Source organism: Leuresthes tenuis, unplaced genomic scaffold (assembly GCF_036924035.1).
Source record: "Leuresthes tenuis unplaced genomic scaffold, fLeuTen1.0.hap1 SCAF_3, whole genome shotgun sequence".
NCBI lineage: Eukaryota > Metazoa > Chordata > Actinopteri > Atheriniformes > Atherinopsidae > Leuresthes > Leuresthes tenuis.
In genome coordinates this window covers 25,505,017-25,524,768 of record NW_027325357.1, presented here as the reverse complement: position 1 = coordinate 25,524,768, position 19,752 = coordinate 25,505,017, and the positions used below count along the sequence as shown (strand labels likewise).

At 44.2% G+C, this 19,752-nt stretch overlaps 2 protein-coding genes across 11 annotated transcripts in view; both read right to left on the bottom strand.

Moving 5' to 3' along the window:
• Positions 1-543: 543 nt before the first annotated feature.
• phf20a (PHD finger protein 20, a) lies at positions 544-10,661 on the bottom strand. 5 transcript variants are annotated; one of them, XM_072382764.1, is made up of 18 exons: positions 10,512-10,661; positions 9,373-9,490; positions 8,346-8,452; positions 7,655-7,826; positions 7,226-7,310; positions 6,805-6,881; positions 6,108-6,702; positions 5,922-5,972; positions 5,563-5,832; positions 5,146-5,340; positions 4,862-4,957; positions 4,150-4,305; positions 3,598-3,779; positions 3,421-3,520; positions 2,729-2,924; positions 2,211-2,649; positions 1,915-2,092; positions 544-1,829 (listed from the first exon to the last, which is right to left on the bottom strand). In XM_072382764.1, exons 3-18 carry the CDS (start codon positions 8,426-8,428, stop codon positions 1,687-1,689), a joined length of 3,018 nt encoding a protein of 1,005 aa, XP_072238865.1. In that variant the 5' UTR covers positions 8,429-8,452; positions 9,373-9,490; positions 10,512-10,661; the 3' UTR covers positions 544-1,686. The 5 variants fall into 5 exon arrangements, with proteins under 5 accessions (XP_072238865.1, XP_072238867.1, XP_072238866.1 ...); XM_072382766.1 differs by lacking the exon at positions 8,346-8,452; XM_072382765.1 differs by lacking the exon at positions 9,373-9,490.
• A 1,321-nt stretch (positions 10,662-11,982) lies between these two features.
• The window catches only part of arhgap46a (Rho GTPase activating protein 46a), a 28,729-nt gene continuing 20,959 nt past the window's right edge, over positions 11,983-19,752 (bottom strand). For 4 of the 6 annotated variants that reach the window (XM_072382754.1, XM_072382755.1, XM_072382751.1 and 1 more), the window contains exons 4-10: positions 17,808-18,465; positions 17,474-17,566; positions 15,237-15,310; positions 14,762-14,961; positions 14,023-14,114; positions 13,758-13,927; positions 11,983-13,526 (exon numbers count right to left, since the gene is read on the bottom strand). In XM_072382754.1, the coding sequence (XP_072238855.1) occupies positions 13,332-13,526; positions 13,758-13,927; positions 14,023-14,114; positions 14,762-14,961; positions 15,237-15,310; positions 17,474-17,566; positions 17,808-18,465 (1,482 nt within the window). In that variant the 3' untranslated portion in view covers positions 11,983-13,331. The remainder of the gene's footprint in view (positions 13,527-13,757; positions 13,928-14,022; positions 14,115-14,761; positions 14,962-15,236; positions 15,311-17,473; positions 17,567-17,807; positions 18,466-19,752) is intronic. The other 2 variants (XM_072382753.1, XM_072382756.1) reach the window with 2 other exon arrangements.

The window sequence follows — 19,752 nt, the reverse complement described above, 5'->3', positions numbered from 1 at the left end:
TTTTTAAAGAAAAAAAGATTATTTTGAATTTTCGTTTTTACCTTAAGAGCTTATAGCCCTCGCCTACAGACTGTTCATGTTCCACGTGGGCAATGCATAACCTACACTGTCACCACTTGCTGCTGGATCAAATTTTTAGAGATAGACCGATTACACTTACCTAGATCTTATAACCTCAATAACCTCCAAAATGCACATGCAATCCAAATTTCTTTAAAAATAAAACCTATTTGCAGACAGTTTCTCATGTTCCCTTCAAACTGGGGCTTCTCGGTGCAACCGGTGCCGTGTTTGGTGCACTGCTGTGCCTGGTTGGATCTGCAGTTGAATGCACAGGATGGTTTTGCATCATTCTGCTATAACTCAGGGGGAACCCTACCTCCAACCAACAAACGTTGCCCAATATGTCAGTCAGACTGCTTCAGGAGACAATCAGCTGTTACATCAAACCCCATTGCTGAAATCTGACTTCAGTGGTTGTGAACATCAAACTAGGATCGCTCAAATATTCAGCACGTAGAGGACAAAATACCAGGAAAGCGGTTAATTGGTGATTAATAACAATAATATAGTTTATTTATGTACCAGGAAACCTGTTTGCATTGTCTTGGACATTTTCCCTGCTTCTAAGACAGACATTTACAGTACAGTAGCATACAATATTTGCATTTGGAGGACATTGTCAATTAAGAACACATTTTTGAATGATTTTTATAAACAACCAAAATACAGTAGATAAACAAAACTAAGCAAGGAAAAGAATAATCTTACAGGTTTTCTAAGTAATATTTCATACTGACACAAGATGCTAGGTTAAGAATAATCCACATTACAGTTCTCAGCAAATCATAGGTCAAATGCTACAGAAACGACACAGAAGTAAATCAAAGTAGAGGATGCAGAAAGTGATTAAGTGATAAAGATGATGAGCGGACTGTGGGGAAAGAAGCATTTCAGCTTAAGACGTAACAGAACCTACTTTTGACGCCACACAAAAATAACTTCACAGTGTATTTGGAAATGAACCCTTGAGTAGGTCAAAAAGATTTTTTTGTATGGACTTCAAGTTACCATCTGTCTACAAACAGCAAGAATTTCAACACAATATGGCAGAAAGATGACCAAAACTGCTTTGACACACAGTATGCAAAAAAAAGAAAAGAAGACCATTTGAAAATGTGTTCAAAACACTATTGCCAAGAGTGTCGGTTCAGGTGTTCGACTGCAGTTTGAATGTCAAGCTTCTGCATGTAAAGCACTGCATACTGAGAAAGACAGGGCAACCTTAAGCAACAGCTCAGACAAAAGGCATTCATAAGATTTAGTTACACAAAAGCCACATATTAAGTGTAGTCTGGTCCTTAGGATTTTCTCCTGCATTTATGAGGTTTCTTTTTGTGTTTAATCCTGATTTAAGATGCTCACTTCCCATGCGTGTTCATACAATTATTTATATATGACGCTGGCTGGCTGTAGCATTGGATTCCAACAGAGAGCCTTATAAAAAGGTGAATCTGAGGCAGAGAGAGGGGGGGGGCAGAGAGAATGTGCTGAACCATCTAAGTCAGGGGCTTGAATTAATATAGTTATCTTTGCCACCAGAGAGCAGAGAGCAGAGAGCCTCCTCCACTGAATTGTTCCTGCAAGCTGAGTGGCACCAGAGCCTGATGCTGATCTCTGGCGCCCTCACGTGGAACTGTAAAGGGCGATCTGCTGCACCTTGCCCAGTTGTGTCAGCAGCCGTTTCATGCGATGTTTGAGCTGAGGCAGGCGTGCCAAGGGTTCAGGAGGCTCAAGCTCTCCAGTGTAGTCTAGCCAGCTCTCCAGCACTGAGGAGGACAACAAACACCTGAGGTGAGGACATGTTTACACACGATAAGCTTGTTTTAATCTTTGCCAATTCCCTTTTCTCACCGTCCAACTCCCTCTCAATGAAGTCCATCCTGTGCGAGACCTCGTCCTGGACGGCATCAATGTGATCCAGTAGGTTGATCTGCCACTGCTGATGCTGCCTTTTATCTCCCGTCTGTCCAGTGTCCCTACTGGTGTCTTCCCTGCTCTCAGCCTGCGACCATGAAACGCCTGTTGAAGCCTGGAGATGTGCAGTAAAAACAGGCATTTATCTATGTACCACTGTTCAAATGCTTTACATAATGGTTTAAATGCTTTATATGACGTTAAAAAGTTGGTCACTTTGCATGAACACCAACCTTGTGGCTGATTCCTGTCGGTTTCGGTTTGTCCATCTCCAGCAGGCTCCCGTAGCGCTGCTCCCGTTCCAGCAGCTCCTCTGTGCTTCTCATGCTGTCCTCCAGCTCTGAGCCCTGTCGTGTCTCCACCACAAGCCGCTGCTCTACAGCTGGGTAATAAGCCCGTGGTTTCTGGTAGCAGTGTTCACTGGTAATGTACGAGTCCTGGAAAGACGGGAAAGGGAAGGAGGACGACGAAGAGGAGGTGGCAGCTGTGGCAGCCCGGCTCAGCTTCTCCAGAGCATTGGACATTAAAATCTCTCCTCGGCTCATGTCCTCATCAGGAGTCACAGGAGAAGGAGCCGTGTTGCTGCCGCGGCATGAGTCTGAGCCGATCCGTGACCTCTCCAAATGCTTCCAGGGCTGCCGCCACAGTTGCAGGTCAGGGTGGTTGCTGCTCCTGAAAAGGAAACAAAAAGAGGTGAAGGAGGAGTCAGTTTAACCATGATGCAGCCTTGTACTCAGCCCCCAGCACTCACTTTAAGACACTCATCTTGAGCTGCAGTCCGCTGAGGATCTCCACCACATGGTGTACATCTCCCAGCAGCTGGTGGGTGGTGGTGATCTTCTTGGCATTTTGATGAGAGTAGTTCTCCTCCAGGAAAGAGAGGCCGTACATGTGGCCATTGGTCAACCACTCACGATCGTACCAATAGCGCAGACTCTGCCTCTGACCTAAGAGGGTATAAAACTTAAATTCATAAAAAGGCACCGAGTTGTGTAAAACTGCTGCACTCATACATCTGGCTGCACAAATCACTTGCTTCTTATTAATCCTGAAAAGCAACAGCCAGCAGTGGTTTAGGGTACAGTATATATAGCTTATTTCATTAAATTTGAGGGGAAAAAAGCCATCTGGAACAGACATTTATTCCAAATATGTTGTGTAAACCATCTAAGCCAATATAAAAATTTAAATGAATACATTTAGGCACCTTCCCCTGAGTCAAGGGGGAGTCATTAAAAAGAAATTCTGTTTTTCATACAAACAGGAATAGAAACGATTTTACATTTTTAGCATATAACAAGATACAAATCAAGAGTCAACACAGAGAATACAGAAGTAGAACTTGTGACTATCGTTCCATTTTAAGAAATACGAAAAAGTTCTTGATGCCGATGAATCTAACTGAAGCTGTTTTGGCTAAAGGTAGAGAACGTCTGCCCTCACCTGGTGGGTCTCTGCAGATGTAGCAGGTGTATCTGTCAGGAACGTTGTCCTCCAGCAGGCCCATGCAGGTCCCGTGCTGCCAGCACAAACAGTCCTCGCACTAACAAAAGAACAAAAAGGTTTAGACATAAAACAAAGAAATAAAACATCGCTTAAAACAAAATCCAACTAACTCACCTGAATCATGAAGTCATTCTCTTCTTCCACCTCACAGATACATCTCACTATCTCTTGGTCATTGGTGTCAACGGCACCAGAGTCTACACTAAGAGGCGGTGTAGTCACGTCCAAATCCATGTCAAAGTCGTCATCACTCCACCCACAGCTGTCGGTGGACCAGTCACTGATGCTATCCTCGTCTACAGCAACACGGATGAACAGAATCATCGGGCTTTAATGTGAATGATGCAACTTAAGATGGGATTAACTTTATCTGGGATGACTCAATTCATTCTGAATCAAAGTTCTGCTAAAAATGTGCTCAGTAATGAGAGCTTCAATGAGTTTTGTGTTAATTGCATGATGAAGCAAGCCATTGCAGCAAAGAAAAGCTGAGCATTCAATCAACCATGGAGAACATTTATGGGCCTGTTCTGCGACAGGTGGTTCCAGATGAACAAAAATTAAATCGCATGGTGGATTGAAGACAAAGAGAAAAGAAGAAATGTAGGGAGGAGGCCAGAAACACACACAAGCTAGAGTCACTCACACCACCAAGGAGATACCCACCATCCACATGTATCTGCTCTGAGTAGCTGTATCCAGGCCTGCTGGGGTAGGCCTCAGGCTTGTGATTGTGTGAGAGGGGGGATTTGAGTGGCAAATTCAATTTGGAGTGAAGACCCAATACTGAGATGTCAATATTCTCCTCACTACCTGTGTAGTCTGTTAATAAAGGGAAGGGGGGAAGCAGATGTAGAACAAAAATGTCAGCTTTGAAAATGCTAAACAAATGCCCATCAGGAGGTGACAAAAAGTGGCACAACAAAACATTTTGGACGAATGACGTACTCAGGAACAATGGATTTTCATGCGGCCCACATTTCAGGGATTTGAACTGTGTGAAATAATCAGTTAGTGGGAGGTGGCCGATACATACATTAGTGCGTGTGAATGCCAACAGAGCAGTGAGGGATTTGTGTTTGGATCAGTCCACATCAGTGCCACCATAAACATAGCTTTTCATTACCGATACCTCCGTATAAATCCCAATACACAGAAGAAACGATTTGGAGCTTACTGCCTGGCATATTGGAGTTCAGACCAGCAAGAAATGTTACACTAAGTCTTCCACACACAGAAGCTCAGTCACCACACCAAAAGGAGTGAATGGAGTGCTTTATGCTTTGTAGGCTAGCCGTTCTTACAACATTACAGCGAGTGCACATGCAGCGCAGCAAAAATATTCGAGCTCGCCCTGTGCCAGGGACCTGGTCCTTACCAGACTTGGCCTTCTTTTTCTTCTTCTTCTTCTTTAGTTTAATGCGGAGGAAGTCCTTCTGTTTAGGTTTCTCTTTTGGTTTGTCCTTTATAGACCCTGGAGACCATTAAGTGACAAGAGTTAAGCCCCATGTGAGAAAGGCTAAGGTTACCGTAAAAGGTTAGTGAGCAAAAATCATACGATGCATAGTGAAACAATATGAATATTACATTTAAGAAAAAAAAAAGTAATTTCTTTTTCACAAAAATAAATAAATAAAAACATTTTCATTGCATCATACAGACCAATGTCAAAGCCACTCTTGTCTGAATCTCTGTCCAGCAGCTGGCATCCGTTCCTGTCCAGCTGGTTCTCCTTGCTCTTCTCCCTCAGCAGTGCCCTCTGTTGATGGCCTTGGGTGCTGACCGCGGGTGGGGCTGACGTTCGCCTGCCTGCAGTTTTCACATCACCACGAGGACCTGCAGCAGCTCCAACAGAGTCTGGGAAAGATACAAGGGCAAGTATAAAACAAAAGGAGTGACCTTTATGTGGGTCCGGGAGAGCACTACGTTTACGCCACATGACATGTAACGCATGTCACTATTCAGGATTACTGATTTCGTCTTTGCATGACATTGGTTTAGCTTAAGCACAATGAGACAGGCTAAAACTATCCCTACAGAACTTCAATAGGAACCGCAGTAGAAATTAAAGGAACTCACGCATAGAGGCAGAGATGGTGCGCCTTCTCTTTGAACCATCCAAAGCAGCAGCAGTAGTTTGCTTCTCAGACGCCCTGGTCTGCACGCTCCTGGTGGGGCTGGTCTCCCCCTCGGGAGGCTGTTCCTCGCCATGATAATATTTCATATGGTAATGCAGCAGTTTGGCTTTACGGAATGACTTGGTGCACCCTGGAGCGCTACACTTGAACGGGTTGTGGTCGAGGTTGATGGACAGGACCGGAGGTGGTTGGTTTTTGATAACTCGGTACACTAAAACCAGTTACAACATAGGTGTAAGCTGAAAATAAAGCATATAAAATAATGCAAATGATGACTTCTTCTTTCCGAAACATACTCACATGGCTCTCTGCTGAATCTGTTGGGGTTGTGGAAGCCCTGCTTCCTTACCGCTATAAGAAAAGATTTAAAAAGCCGGCTTAAGTCTTGAAAACATGGCTACATCAATGCACAATGTACTTAAGTTAATTATCAATTTTCATTAATATCCAGCTGCCTGTCAGTCAATCCATTTTACCACTACTTACGTTTTACAGGCTGGGGAGGAGGTGCGTCTGCTGCAGGCTGAGCACTCTCCGATTGGACGTTTGGTTTCTGCTCCACATCACCCTTGGATTCTGTGGTTGTCGTAGTGACAGACACCTGATCTGTCTGCACTGAAGTCTGAGTGGGCATCTCTGCATATGGCTTGGATGACTCTGTATATGGCTTTGTCTCACTCTGCTCCGGTTCCATCTCTTCTTTCTTCACGTCCCCGTTTACAAGACACATTCCCTCATTTTGAGAATCATCCTTTTCAACCTTCACTCCATTTGTGAGTCCTGTGCCCTTTTCTGCATCCCTGGACTTGTTCTCGTCTGTTTGATCTGGTATTTCCTCTTCCTGTTTGACAGTTTGTGCAGCCTCTAGCTCACCATTTATTTTCTTGTTTTTCTCATTCACCATCCCTTCTTCCCTCTCCTCGTCTTCGCTGTTGCTGTCCTCCTCCTGGTCTGAAGTGCTGCGTCTGGCTCGCTTGTTTTTGGGACCCCCATTCTCCTGAGGCCTTCGGTCTCTGCGGTTCTGGACCCTCCTAACCATGTTCCTGTCTGAAGATCTAGATTTCCCTCCGGCACCACCTCTCTGTCAGCATGAGAAGGAGCCAGTTTAGAAAAGATGAAAATGTCCAGACAACAAAGACGATAACACTGCATGTCGATACTTTATAATAAGTATAAGATTTACCTCTTTGATAAAAGGCTTCACATGTATTTCCTTCACTGTCTGGATGACACCATCATAGAACTTCACAGTGTAGGATGCTAAAGAGGAAATGACTCATGAAAACAATGTCTTAAGCATTTCCTGGCCACCTAGAATTGTTGTCTAGTTGCTATGCTTCAGCTGTAATGAATGCAAGATATCCGTTGATAGTTTGCAGTTCATTTATTTGCCATTGAAAGGGAAAGTAATGCACCATAACCGAATACTATTCAAAATCACAGTTTCTTTTTTGGAAAACAGAAGTTACATACTAACATTTCAGACTACGCTCTTTATTGCACTTTAACCACAGAGTTTGAATAGCAGAAGACTGTGGAACCACAGGTTTAAACATTTTGTGGTGGTAACTTCATATAGTAAACTCCTGATATTAGACACCCACCATCTTTATTAACAGATATGACCTTCGCGGGGTAGAAACGGCAGTCAGACCAGCTCGCCAAAACCTTGTCGTTCACATGAAAGCCCTGAAGGAAAGGAACATTTGATCATATACAAGTTGTAAGCATGTTGTGACAATTTCATACAAGGTGGAGCTCTTAAAACAAAGCTAACATTGTTGCTATCTTCGTTAAAATAACGGTACTGAAATTCTACTAGCAAGAAAAAGCAGGAGATATCACTTAACCTATGTAAACTACCCACAGGTATGATATTACAGCTGCCCCTCTCCAGAAGGAAAAGCCTACAAGCTCCCGTAAGGGAGTACTCCTCAGAACAAAGGCAAGAGAGCCCAGAGAAGGAGGGCAGAACTTTCACTTTCTCTGTACAGTAGAGACCAAAACAAGCACGAGCGGCAATCTTAGCTCACCGGTGCAGAAGGGTCGTCCTGCAGGCCCTGCTTCCTCAGCTGAATTCTCTCCACTGGTCTCAGGTAGGGACTTGTCCAGTCAAACCACTCGTCGTAACGGTGGCTCCACTGCCGATAATGGATTAATACTTTTTCATCTTCGTAGTCAATCTTCTCTATGTTGGCTGCATACCTGAAAGAGGAAATTCACATGTGTGATTGGATGGGGGGGTGAGCGCAGATCTTTCCTCATCTTTCAGCTCAAACATAATGAAAGTGACAAATCTTTGGAAGTAATTCGAGCTTGAAAATGTAAACATGTTGAATAAAGTAGAAGACATAGCTGTACTGAGAGGATGGTGTGCGGGGGGGCAGACCATGCCTTTAACACATTTCAATGCGATTAAATGGAATTTTTGTTGCATCTTACATATATTAGAAGCACTGAAATTATTTACAATGTGGTCAGGAAGTCACAAACTTTGCAGTTCCTTGGTATTAATAGAGCTCAAGGTTCAGTTCAGTGGATGCTTGACAGCACACACCCACACACTGGCGTTGTTTACTGACAGCGGTCTGAATGGCTTGTTCCACCCTTTTCCAACTACAGATAACCCAAGGCCCAGAAAGGAGGTGACGAAAACTTGTGTGGGAAAATGAGGGAGATGAAACATAACGTGAATGGAGAGGAATGAGCGAGGCCATGACTCACCAGTTTTTGAGGCTGTCTCTAGCCTCAAGCTGAGCTCCCACTTCAAATGTTATCCCTCTTCTGTTAGGGGGCGTCTTACTCATACTGCCCACATCAAGGCTCTCTTCCTGTGCACACACACACGCAAACACACATTTACCAATAGACATACTAATAAATAGACGCATGTGACCTTGGTTGTGCCACTGAGAGACACATTGTGTCTAACAAAGATCACAAAATATTATTATTATTATTTTTTTTTTTTTAAATCAAGGTCTTCACAGACAATACTAATAATCGACTAAGTCCCTCTCGAGTCATTCCACAGATTCACAGCTGTGACCCCGAGTTGCAGGTTTGGTACTAAGAAGCAAGTAAGACACCCCCTTTATACCAGCAGAGCAATAATGCTGTCCAGGCTGGGAAAAAAATATTTCCACTGTAAACACACACACAACCCACAGATTACACATGTGGTAACATGGTGCAGCACAGTGCGGGGAACAAATATTAAGGTGAGCCATGCCCCTCAAATGGTGGTGAATATGTAGCCAATACCAGATGTACAACAATTACTATTTAGGGAAGCACAGGTGTCCAGAAATGCCCAAAAATAATCCATATGAAATGCCAGTACAGTCGTAGCAACGGGGCACTTCCTGTGAGGGTACAAGAAGGAGAAAGATACATTGTTCCATCGTTCAGCGATCACTGGAAGCACCCACTAGGAGGCAATTATGCACCAAGCAAATGCTCAAGTGATTTAACATATTCTGCTCAACCAGGGCTCCTTTAAACTCACTAAATACAAGTCTGCGTTTAATGTTTGACCATTCAGCTATAATAAAAGGCCTTCGGTGGAGTAGGTTCGTGGAGTCGTTCAGAAACAGAGAAAAAGAAACGCATTATATCCCCTCCCCCGGTTAAAAAAAAAAAAGCGCTCTCTTCACTCTCATAATGCACATACAGCACAAAGGACAAATTGATATATCGATGTCCTTTAATAAGGACTAACGGTCAACATTATAGAGTCATTTCATCTTACTTTTGTCCGGCATCGAGCTGACCAACGCGGCTCGCCATAGCGGAGGTTGTCTGGGGTAAGTGGTTTTCAGTGCAGCCTACAAACCGGATATCTTCACACTACTCGGCCCACGTGTTTTCTGGTCAGCCGATTACACGAATAGACACAATAGGAGACAATGGCAAAGACCGTTACCATGGTCCGTACATTGCATTTAAATCCCAAACACGACATCAAAACCCAAACAATAGTCAATTCAATAAAAACGTCAATTTTTAAAATAAAACCAAACTGGGTATTTTCAGGGCCTGCAGAGAGCCAGACGTGTCAGCCACAGAAGCAGGACGCAAACCGAGTTAGTGCTGCTACAACGCGAATAAACTATTTTATTAAAAAAAAAAAAAAAAAAAAGGTGTTCACAATAGGGAAAAAAAGAAGGGAAAAATATTTATTTTGTGGGATTAACGTAACCGGTGGTTGATATTTTACTTAGAAGAACCGAAAACGGAACAACACACACAATTGTTCTTTCCCCCTCCATAAAGCAAATTTATGGGTCTTAACCATTTTTCAACAAAAGAAACACAGCATGAACACATTGCCTCCTAGTTTTCAAGATAACCTATTGTTGACTAACCGCTATTGACACTTTATTGTCCAGTGTTTTATAACCAGAGGGCGTAGCGCGAGAAAACCAGTACTACGTCAGAGGTTTAGGCAAACATGACTGGCCAAACCGGTGTGGTGTGGGCGGGTGATAACACTTGATTGGCTGTGAAGCCGTCACTCACGGGACCCTTCGTGGCCTCGCGCTAGGCCTACTTATTCGTACTTTTCCTGCTACGAACGAGCGGCGTGCAAATGCAAGGCATTAAACTTCGCCAACAGCGAACTGTTAAAGATATTTTGAGCAGCCACTGTTTAACAAAAAAAAAAAAAGCGGATGAGCAATAAAAGCCGCGGTAAGAACTACACAAATAAAGCGGAATATGTACCATTAAAAACAGTCTATATTCTACTTCGTCACGTTTGTTTTGAACTCCAAAAGCCGACATGCGGCATCACACTGTCTTTGCTTTTGATGCATCAACCAACCGGGCCTCGGCCGCGATGTTGTAGACTCTGAAATGCAACGTCTAAATACAATAAGTGGTTCCTACCGGTTCTCCAATCACTCTTTGCCAGGTTTGATGTAAAATGTGCAATGTAATCCTTTAAATCGTACGGACCGCCGCCTCCGCCTGCCTGCTCCAGACCACGCAGTTGAATTTCTCTGTTGCATTCACCACCGGCGCGGGCAGTGTAGCGCCCAAGTGCGCATGCGCCCTCAACTGACCTAAACCCTCGTGTATTTAAATCAGAGCCTTTATCTCTGTCGAATGCCGCGTGCTGCATTAAAATGTAGAATTTGTATTTGTCTTTAAGCATTAAACCAGTATAATTCTGATCTGAAATGTCGTTTACACCTCTTTACCGTGCGGGTGTATGTTCCACACAATTCCCATCAGTTTAAACGAATTTAAATGTCTGTTTCAGTGGTTAAGTTTGATCAAATACATCTACTCTACATGATCAACTTTCCTGGGTAAAACACCAAATTTAAACCTAGATTTTAATGTCTATACACCAGAAAAGAAAAATAATGAGTAAAACCACAGGCCTATAATTACCTTCGAATGAAAAATAAGTACTTTAATTTGGAAATTGTTTAAAAATTTAAATAGAACATAAATGTAAACCCATATTATCGAATATTAGTAGAATCAAGGCAGCTGTCTGTCTGATTTACTATAGTTGGCAAGTCACGGCAAGTAAATGCTAAATATTTTTGCATTAAAAAAAAAACCTGAAATAATAACTGCTATTTCTATTCACTTTGTCATTGAACGTACATTACAAAATAGGCTACCTCTCTTTATTTATTTGCTCCTGGCTCTGTTGTCTTGAACCTGTCCCAATTCCCCAGTTTGGGGGGCAGAGGTCCTGTTACATACTTGCCATAGTTAACACGCATGTCCGGTTATTTACCAGAGATGACGGATGAAGTGGTAGTTAGAGCAGCGATGCGTCTTACAGGACAAACAGTAACACAAAGGTTGAATGGGTGAACGGGGACAATGCAGCGTGTCAGAATGGGAAAAGGCTGTGGAGCCAGGAGGCCTGTATGTCTGCCAACATCTTCATAACTCCGATTACAGGGAATCAAAAGGCTTATGAATGTTGTTTATCCACAGCTGACACTATGATGTTATCATGACTCCATCAATTACAAACCACAAAGAACCTGCTTGAAATCAATCCATTCATTTTTAAGAGAAAATATAATTTATGTGCATAAGTGGGGCAATTAAAGATCATTTACTGGGTTACAGTGACCAAAGAGTACGACACTTATCTTTATAGGGCTTCAGGGGAAAGTTCAGGGTTAACTCATTTTTGGTTAATATTTGATCATTTTATCTTTAACAACCTTAAAACTACCAAATATACACATTTCAGGCCACTAAGTTAATTCTGACCTCTTAATAATGAACAGTTAAGGCCCTTTTTTAAGTCACTTAAGCAGTGACTTAAAGTTACTTTGTGAAATCTTCACATAAGAAATAAATAAATAAAAATGCCACAACAATAAACAATAGAAGAAACCTTTATTTATGGACAGCCATTCCATTTTATGACAAGACGGTTTGCAAACACATACACGCAGGTACGTGGAAAGTGGTTTGAATCATTCCTATGTTGAAAAGGCAAGCGGTTACAGCAGAAAAAATTAACAGTTAATTACAACCCACTCCCACTTTTAATTGTTATTTACAGAAACTGTTAAGTTCCCCCATAACCGGGATCATTAGATTACAATTAAGGAAAGTTAGTACTATTTTACACACAATTTATTTACATCAGCTTAGCCTGAGACGGGACACAAAAAGCTCAATATACAGTCTTATAGTGCTCAACAGTTGAACAATACTCCATTCTCACTGCAGGGGTCTGTGGTAGATTTGTCAAATATTCAGTCTTTGACAGAGGTCATATACAGTCATCACATCCAACACCCGTTTTATCAGAAGACCTGAGACACAACACAGGACGTAAAGATCATGGAAAGAGAACACAATTCCAAGTGAAATGAAACGATGCTTATAAATAACTGAGAAAGAGTATTATTGGTTGATTAACCAGCCTCCCACATCGCTACAGCAAGAACACTTCTGTCTGACTTCAGTGAGTGTTTGCGTCTGGAAAATTCAAAGCATGAAATCATCATCATTGTCCTTTGCAAAGAGCAGTCAGTAAAATCCTCACAGCTTGTGCTTCGAAAGCACAAGCTGTCTCGTAAAATTAGATACGAGGAAACCAGTCATTGGTACAGTTACTCAAGACAACACAGGCTAAAAGGTTATTAATAAAGACACAAATAAAATAATTATTTTACTTTCTTTTTTCAGTTTTCTCTACATGATAAAGGAAGGCTGTCCTTTGTTCACACTGACAATCACACCCACAGACACACCTGAATAAAATCACAACGCTGGAAAATGTGTCGACACTGATGAAATTTAGATTTTCTTATTTTTTAGTGCGTGTGTGCAAGAATATTCCTGTTCGACTTTCACCTTGCACCTCCCAGTTGTCAAATGCATGTGTAGTAATACCCCTTGTGTAAGAAATAAAGGATCAACATGTTTTCACATGCATTGGTTAGAAAGCACAGACATAAAAGTGAACCACTTGAGAGCAGTCGCTGTGGATTTTAGTATCAAAATCAGTGAAACCAAAAAGGTGATATGTCTCGTGTTTCAGTACAAAAAAAAAAAAAAAAACGCAGGAGAGCACAGGGCCCAAAGTCCAAACGGTTTTCACACTCCTCGTGTTGTAAGAGGTGTAATATCTCACCCCCAACAGCTTCCAGTGTGGCCTAAACAGAAACAGTGTTTATGCATGATTGTAAATATGGAACTGGTCCAAGCGGTCTGTGCCTACACCACCCCCTCGATAAAACTGGTGTCCAGGTGAACGATGAGCATTCTCAGGAAGGACATCTCCTTGCGTGTGTTCTCGAAGATGATCCGTGGGTCGTCGGACTGGCAGCGGAGGCAGTTTGGAGCCATCACCATGGCCAGGTTGTTCACATCCATCTTGGTTATGGCAACGTTGGATGGCTGGGCGAATACCTGGAGGAAGTAAGGAGACGAAAAACATTGAGGAAGGCCTCAAGCAGCGTACAGACAAACCTCTGCAAAGCTATTAAACCATTTTAAGTGGTAATGCCCAGCAGAGTTTAGTTTAGGAGTTTTTATTTATGGCAAAACAAGCCCAGATATTATTTGAATCTAGTAGAATATGAACTCTGGGTTAGGCTAAAGCAGGGTCAGGATTGTGTGTGAGGGGCTGATGTTGGTTACCTGCAGGAAGTGGATGAAGTAGCACAGAACCAGCCTGTTGAGTTCAGGCAGCGACTGGACCACAGTGATGGCCGCCACTGGGTCGTCACAGTTATTAACGCACTGCTTGTAAAAGTTCATGGGGATGAGGGGCTCCTCAAGCTCACGATACCATAGCTTCATCAGAGAGGCTACATGTGAAGAACATTTTCTTTTTAATACACGTATTCAAATCCCATATGTGTACATGCAATCAAACTAAATGAATAAATAAATTCTTGCTCACCAGGAACATTGGGGTCAGAGAGATTCTCTGGAATCCTCCACTGGTCGACTTGGAGCTTCAGTGCATTCACTTCGTCAATGTCTCCAGGCACTCTGTGGATAAAACAAAATGCCACAGTTACACTCAGTGGCCACAAGAGGGACCCCTACTTCTATCTCACTTCACGCCTTGCAGCAAAAGTCATTACTCAAGCATTGCATAGTGGCTGAAAGTTCTCCATCCTGTTTGCAGCAGTTCTACTTGAGACAAACACACAACCAAACAACCCACTCTCCAGGAAAGTCCCCGTGCACAAGAGGGGTTTCACAGGGAGATCCGTTTATAGTGAGTGTGATGGAAAAGAAAGGTTTTCTAAACAAGTCGAGATGCTACAGAATTAAATCTGCGAGAGAAAACCCTACACAAACACACGGCTGAGAGGCTCCCACGTGCTTGTAAGCTGAGGCAGTAATGTAAACACATATCACCAAGTATCAAATTAAACCACACAGCTATCAGGAGCACAGGAGGGCTGTGTTTGTTCGCTCTGTTTTTGTGTGCTGTACACAGGGGGAGCTTACTCAGAAATCAAGGGATATGGGAGACCACACACACACACACATTTGTTTATACAAACTATACATACAATAAAGCACATGCACATGCACTTCAAAAGATCCCCCTCTAATTTGCCAGACAGCACCCCTGACACACTGCTCCAAGTCGAGGCGTGTCACTGGCTGACTTGGGTCTATCTCACCTGAAGATGCCCTCCGTCTGAGCCCCGCCCAGAGCCAGAACATACTGGGACAGCTGAACCTGCACCCAGGGCAGTTTTCTGTCTGGGAAGAGTTCGCTCTGCCTTTCCATCACCTCCTCTAGAGAGCTGCCAAAAAGGGAGGGGGTGATGATGGCCCGTCTGCTGTGGTCAATCTCCTCCAAGGTGGGCTTGCGTAGACCCTGGAGGGAGACAGGTAAGCGAAGGAAGATTTACAACCCACGTATATCAGGGATTATGATACTAATAGTGGCCGTGTCTGCAGCTGCACTGTGATGACAGGGTCTGTGTTTATGTCTCTACCTGTGACTGTTTCAGCACACCTGCAATTATGTCTCTCTCAGTCACTCCAGCCAGAATGACTCAGACGAGAATCTCAGATTTCAAACTTTTGTGTACCACTGTCATCATGAGAAAATGAAAAATTCAACGACTGGTTTTTGTTTCTCTCACTCACCTTTTTGCCACCAGTGATTGCTACCTTCAGCAGCTTCCGATGGCAGAATTTGGCATATGTGCTGATGGGAAGGCCTGGAGGATGACAGGAAAAAAAAAAAAAAAAACGCAAATTCAAGACTGAGGAATGAGGAAAACTAAATAAAACCACACCCTTGTTGGAACCTCAAAGACCCCAAGTAAAACCCTTAAGCGTCAGACATTAGTGAACACACAAAATAATAAATGATTCAAATTCTTTCCCATGAGCAGCACCAGCAGTGTTTTCATTTCCCACAGATGTCAAATGAGAGACAGGCAGTGGTAACTGGAGGGACATGTTGATGATGTGATTCCAGCAAACGGGGATTAGAGCATACCCGGCTAAACTGTCAGGCAGAGGAAAGATTTAATGCTCTTGAACAAAAGCTGGAGAGACAGGATCCGGCCTGCACATCCAGTGTTCAAGTGATTCGTCAGCATACACCGAATTTGGAGGCCTCTGGAAAGCACAGGAGCAAAGAGGCCTCCTGTCTGCTACCTGCCTTAAGCAGCTACTGTAGGGCCCAGCCCTTATTGGGAAGAGAAATACATTAGAAGAAGTGTTTTTCAGAGAGCGGATATGTACCTCAAGACACACAAGGCTCAGAAGAACCTGACCTGTCCTGGAAAAAGTGTTCCCAGAAATTCTCTCCCCTCCTCGCTCTCAAACAGAAGGAAAACACTGACGCTCCAGCACCAAATTCATCATTCCCATCTTTCACTGCTGTTGTAACTTGAATCAAACACCACACCCTTGTGGGGTCTATTCCTGCTCCTAGAATCTTCAGTGTTGAGCACTTGAACCGGAGCCAAGAGGAAAATGTTACAGACGGGATTTAAAAAAGTAACAAACACTTTGTTCCTTTCAGTGAAAGCTCTCAGATTTATAGCAAACAGGTGACTCCTACGCAATCCTGCAAGTGCAGCTAATCTGACCACGTCTGACTATAATTATATCTAATTAGACAGATCATACCAATAATTTGCCCTTGATCTTGGCAACGACTGGCTTTTTTTTTTCCTCCTCCCAAGTCTCTCAGCATAGAAGCTAAACACTTACTGGGAAAAAAACCAAGATCCCAGAGCAGCAATGAGAAGATGGGTTTGAACGCTCCTGGAGGTCTATATTTACATCAGTTTTGAAGCCATGCAAACAGCAACAACCAAGCCTGGGAGAAATACGAGCTCATTAGGAGCTTGAGTGTACCGTACTAGGCTGAGAACGGCATGACACCTGTCTACACAAGAGCTGAAGCTAAACTTAACAACAAAAACATAGAGCTATTAAAGGATGATGTAAAGGAGACAACCTCTGTCGCGTCTTGGTTGTTTGTGAGATGGCTGAAAATGACCCACTGCAGGTCCCAAGCCTACAGAAGTTGTTTCGTCTTTTTTAAGCTCCAACTAGGCCAAGCCTGGCCTGTCCTGACTAGAGATCTCTTGTTCCCATGTGCACCTCCCACTCCTGCTGCTCACAGCTGTACATTGCTCTGGTCAGACACAAAGTACATGTTCCAGCTCCTCTTCTGGTCAAATAAACAGCAGCTGTCATTGTGCTGTTTTTTCTTCTTGTTGTCATCTCTGAAATGTCCAGTAGGCTTTCCCTTTGACCTCTTACTCAGCTAAAATAGAGATCCTGAGTCACTGAGGAACAATGCGTGTGGCTACTGCTCTGGTGACCGCTATGAGACAACTGGGTTCCTGCCCAGTGACATCATCACCAGTGCTGGCAGTGCGGTCTGGTTAAACGAAGGCCCATGCTGATAAGTAGCTATTCTCTTAAATGGCAGTCTGACACACAGGGGGGCAAGAAAGATAGCCAGGATGATTCACAGTGTGGTCCATTGTGCATGTACAGATTCTTCTAAAATTCTCATCCTACATCCCCCCCCCCCCCCCCCTTCTCAACTCTCTGGGAAACCCATTCACTGTGTGTGGAAACACATCAGCATGTACTCATCTGACAAACTGCACAGCCTTGAATTTTCCATCCCACTCACAGTGGTCACTCCACAGGGAGCAATGTGTTTGATTTGTAATGGTTTGCACCGCTTAGAGATGACTGACAAGTTCTGAAGAGAGTAGAAAAACACATGTGGGAGTCCACATGTGCTCCATCCAACAGATAAGGTTACAAAAGTGGGAAATACGGAGGATCCATCGTCCCGAAAGCAATGTTTTGGCGTCATTTTAAAAGCAACTGAGTAAAATATGTACCTTCCTCCTCCTCTGTGTTCTGTTTTCGCTTCTTTCTGGACTTTGAATTCTTCTTCAGTTTTAGTTCCTGCTGTTCCAATATGAACTGAGTCACTATGAAACACAGAAGATGGCAAAAGGTCACATTTCTGGTAGCCAGGCAGTGACAGCAGTCATATTATTGGGCTAATACCCAATAATATGACTGATAGAATTAAAGCAGAATTTTGCAGGAAAATAGAGCAGGGAAGAAGATAACGTGATTTCTATTGAAAACAAAGTTATCTGTCCTGTCAACATAAACACAGACAATCAGACAGGACAGGGAGATGCAGAAGAAAGAAAGGTGACCCACCCTGTAGCTCAGTCTGAGACTCACATTTCTTGTCGCTGGTGGGCTCTGTATGTCTCTGGATGTAGCCCTCCAGGTAGCAGCGGAACTTGGGCGACGGGGCAAAGAAGGCCAAGCTGACAGCCATCAGCTCCCAACCTGCCGCCAAGCTTCTGGGGGTGGCATTGCCTGTGGTCTGCCTCACCAGTTGGACGTACAGCTCGTCCCGCAGCCCTGGCATGTCCCAGCACTTGGTCACTATGAGCAGGGCGCTGTGACGGCGGTCAAGTCGCGAAGGCCTGTCTCCCATGTAGGCCTGCACCAGCTTGAACATCTCGCAGGCCTCCTTCCTGATGGCACGGTTGCTGGTGACGAGCATGGGCTTTTTGATGGATCCGCGGTTCCAGGACAGCATGTTGGCGATGGAGACACGGCGCCGGAACAGTCCTTGCGTGTGCATGTTGAGGTGCTTGCTGGCCCAGTCTTCCATGCCCATGTCAGGAGGAGGGGGTTGCCGCAGGGTGGCATAGGAGAGCTGGTAGGCGGATCCTCCTCTTGCCCCATCACCTCCCTCTCTATTGTCATGGCTGGCAGGGCGGTGAGGGCCCAGCGAAGCGGTCCGTCCATCCACCATCCCTTTCTTCCTGCTCTCCAACTGAGCCTGCAGCTCTAGGGTGCCCGCCTGCAGGTGGGGAAAAAAAAAAAAGAGGTTGACATGAAACAGAGAAGAGGAAAAGGATGGAGGGTGGAGGGAGGGGATACAGAGGGGGAGAGTAGCAGAGGTGCAAACTATGTGTGTGTAGCTGCAGTTTTTACTGTGTCACACTACGAGCTGCGCTGCATTCTCTGGACTATTCTCCGCTCTGCAGTGCCGGGGACTCGAGGGAAACTGTTGCAGGACCTGCACATTCATTTCTTAATGCCAGAAATGTAACAAGAAAAAAAAATCCCCTAAATCCCCCTGAACCCTGGCCTAAGCAGTCAGTGGGCACGTAATGGCACCAAAGTCTTTACCCCTGCCCCTCCCTGTGCTGGGCTCACCTCCCCTGCAAAAACAAAGCTGTGCTCTACACAAGACCTCCTTGTGATCCTTGCAGTAGACTTTATGTACTTTAAGGCGCTCCCGAGCTCCCTGAACAGAGACAGCCACTAACCCAGATATGTTCTACAAACAGCCAGGAACAACACGAAACACGAGCCAAAATCAGAGCTCAAGTTTATTAATGGAACATAAAATGCACTGACATGTCTTCTTAATGAGCCCCTGGATAATGTGGAGTGATGGGCGCCAGATAAACTGAATTTTAGATTTTGTTTCTCAATCACGGCCAAATCTGAGGTTTGGATTAGTCAAGAGTCAAAAGAGTCAGTGAACAGAATGGTTTTTAAATAACTGACTGACAGAGTTCAGGCTCTTGACAGATACACACATGCACAAAACACACTTTGTGAGTGTGTAAGAGTGACATAACAGCAGGTCTGAGGAACATTCCAGTACAGACTTAGGGGGCCCACTCAGTGCTCTTTGGCTGTTTTCTAATACTATACAGCCACGGTGGTACCAGTAAGCCTTGTTACCAGCCTGCCTCCCGTTCTCTTCCTTACAACCCTGCCAAACCTGGGCCATATGGGCCGCAGTGGCCCTCCTTCCTGACCATGGGAAGCCTTGTCCTGAATCTCTCTGGCCTGGCACGGCTCTCGCTATCCAAACGCAGAGCTGGCGTATGAGAAAACAGCGCCTGCCGTGCGGGGCAGATGGACGGAGGTAAGAGGATGACAGCCTTTGCTGGGACCGTGGCCATTATAGTCAGTGGTGCTCAGTCTGCTCACTGTCTAATGTCCAGGGAACACTTAAGCCCTTTGCAGACATAAAATACGCAACGTTAACGGCTTCATTGATCTGCTGGAGCAATGAAACTCAGTCATTCCGACAATGGTCACTTTTACACTGACGTTCCACAACAGTGAC

Bases quoted from the DNA above. Each gene is read 5' to 3' on its own strand.
- phf20a (XM_072382763.1), bottom strand. From the start codon at position 10,406: ATGTCGGCTTTTGGAGTTCAAAACAAACGTGACGAA. The intron at 7,827-8,345 runs GTGAGTCATGGC...TTCCTCTTTCAG, and splicing joins AGAGACAGCCTCAAAAACTG to GTATGCAGCCAACATAGAGA. The intron at 3,780-4,149 runs GTGGGTATCTCC...GTGTTGCTGTAG, and splicing joins AGAGCAGATACATGTGGATG to ACGAGGATAGCATCAGTGAC.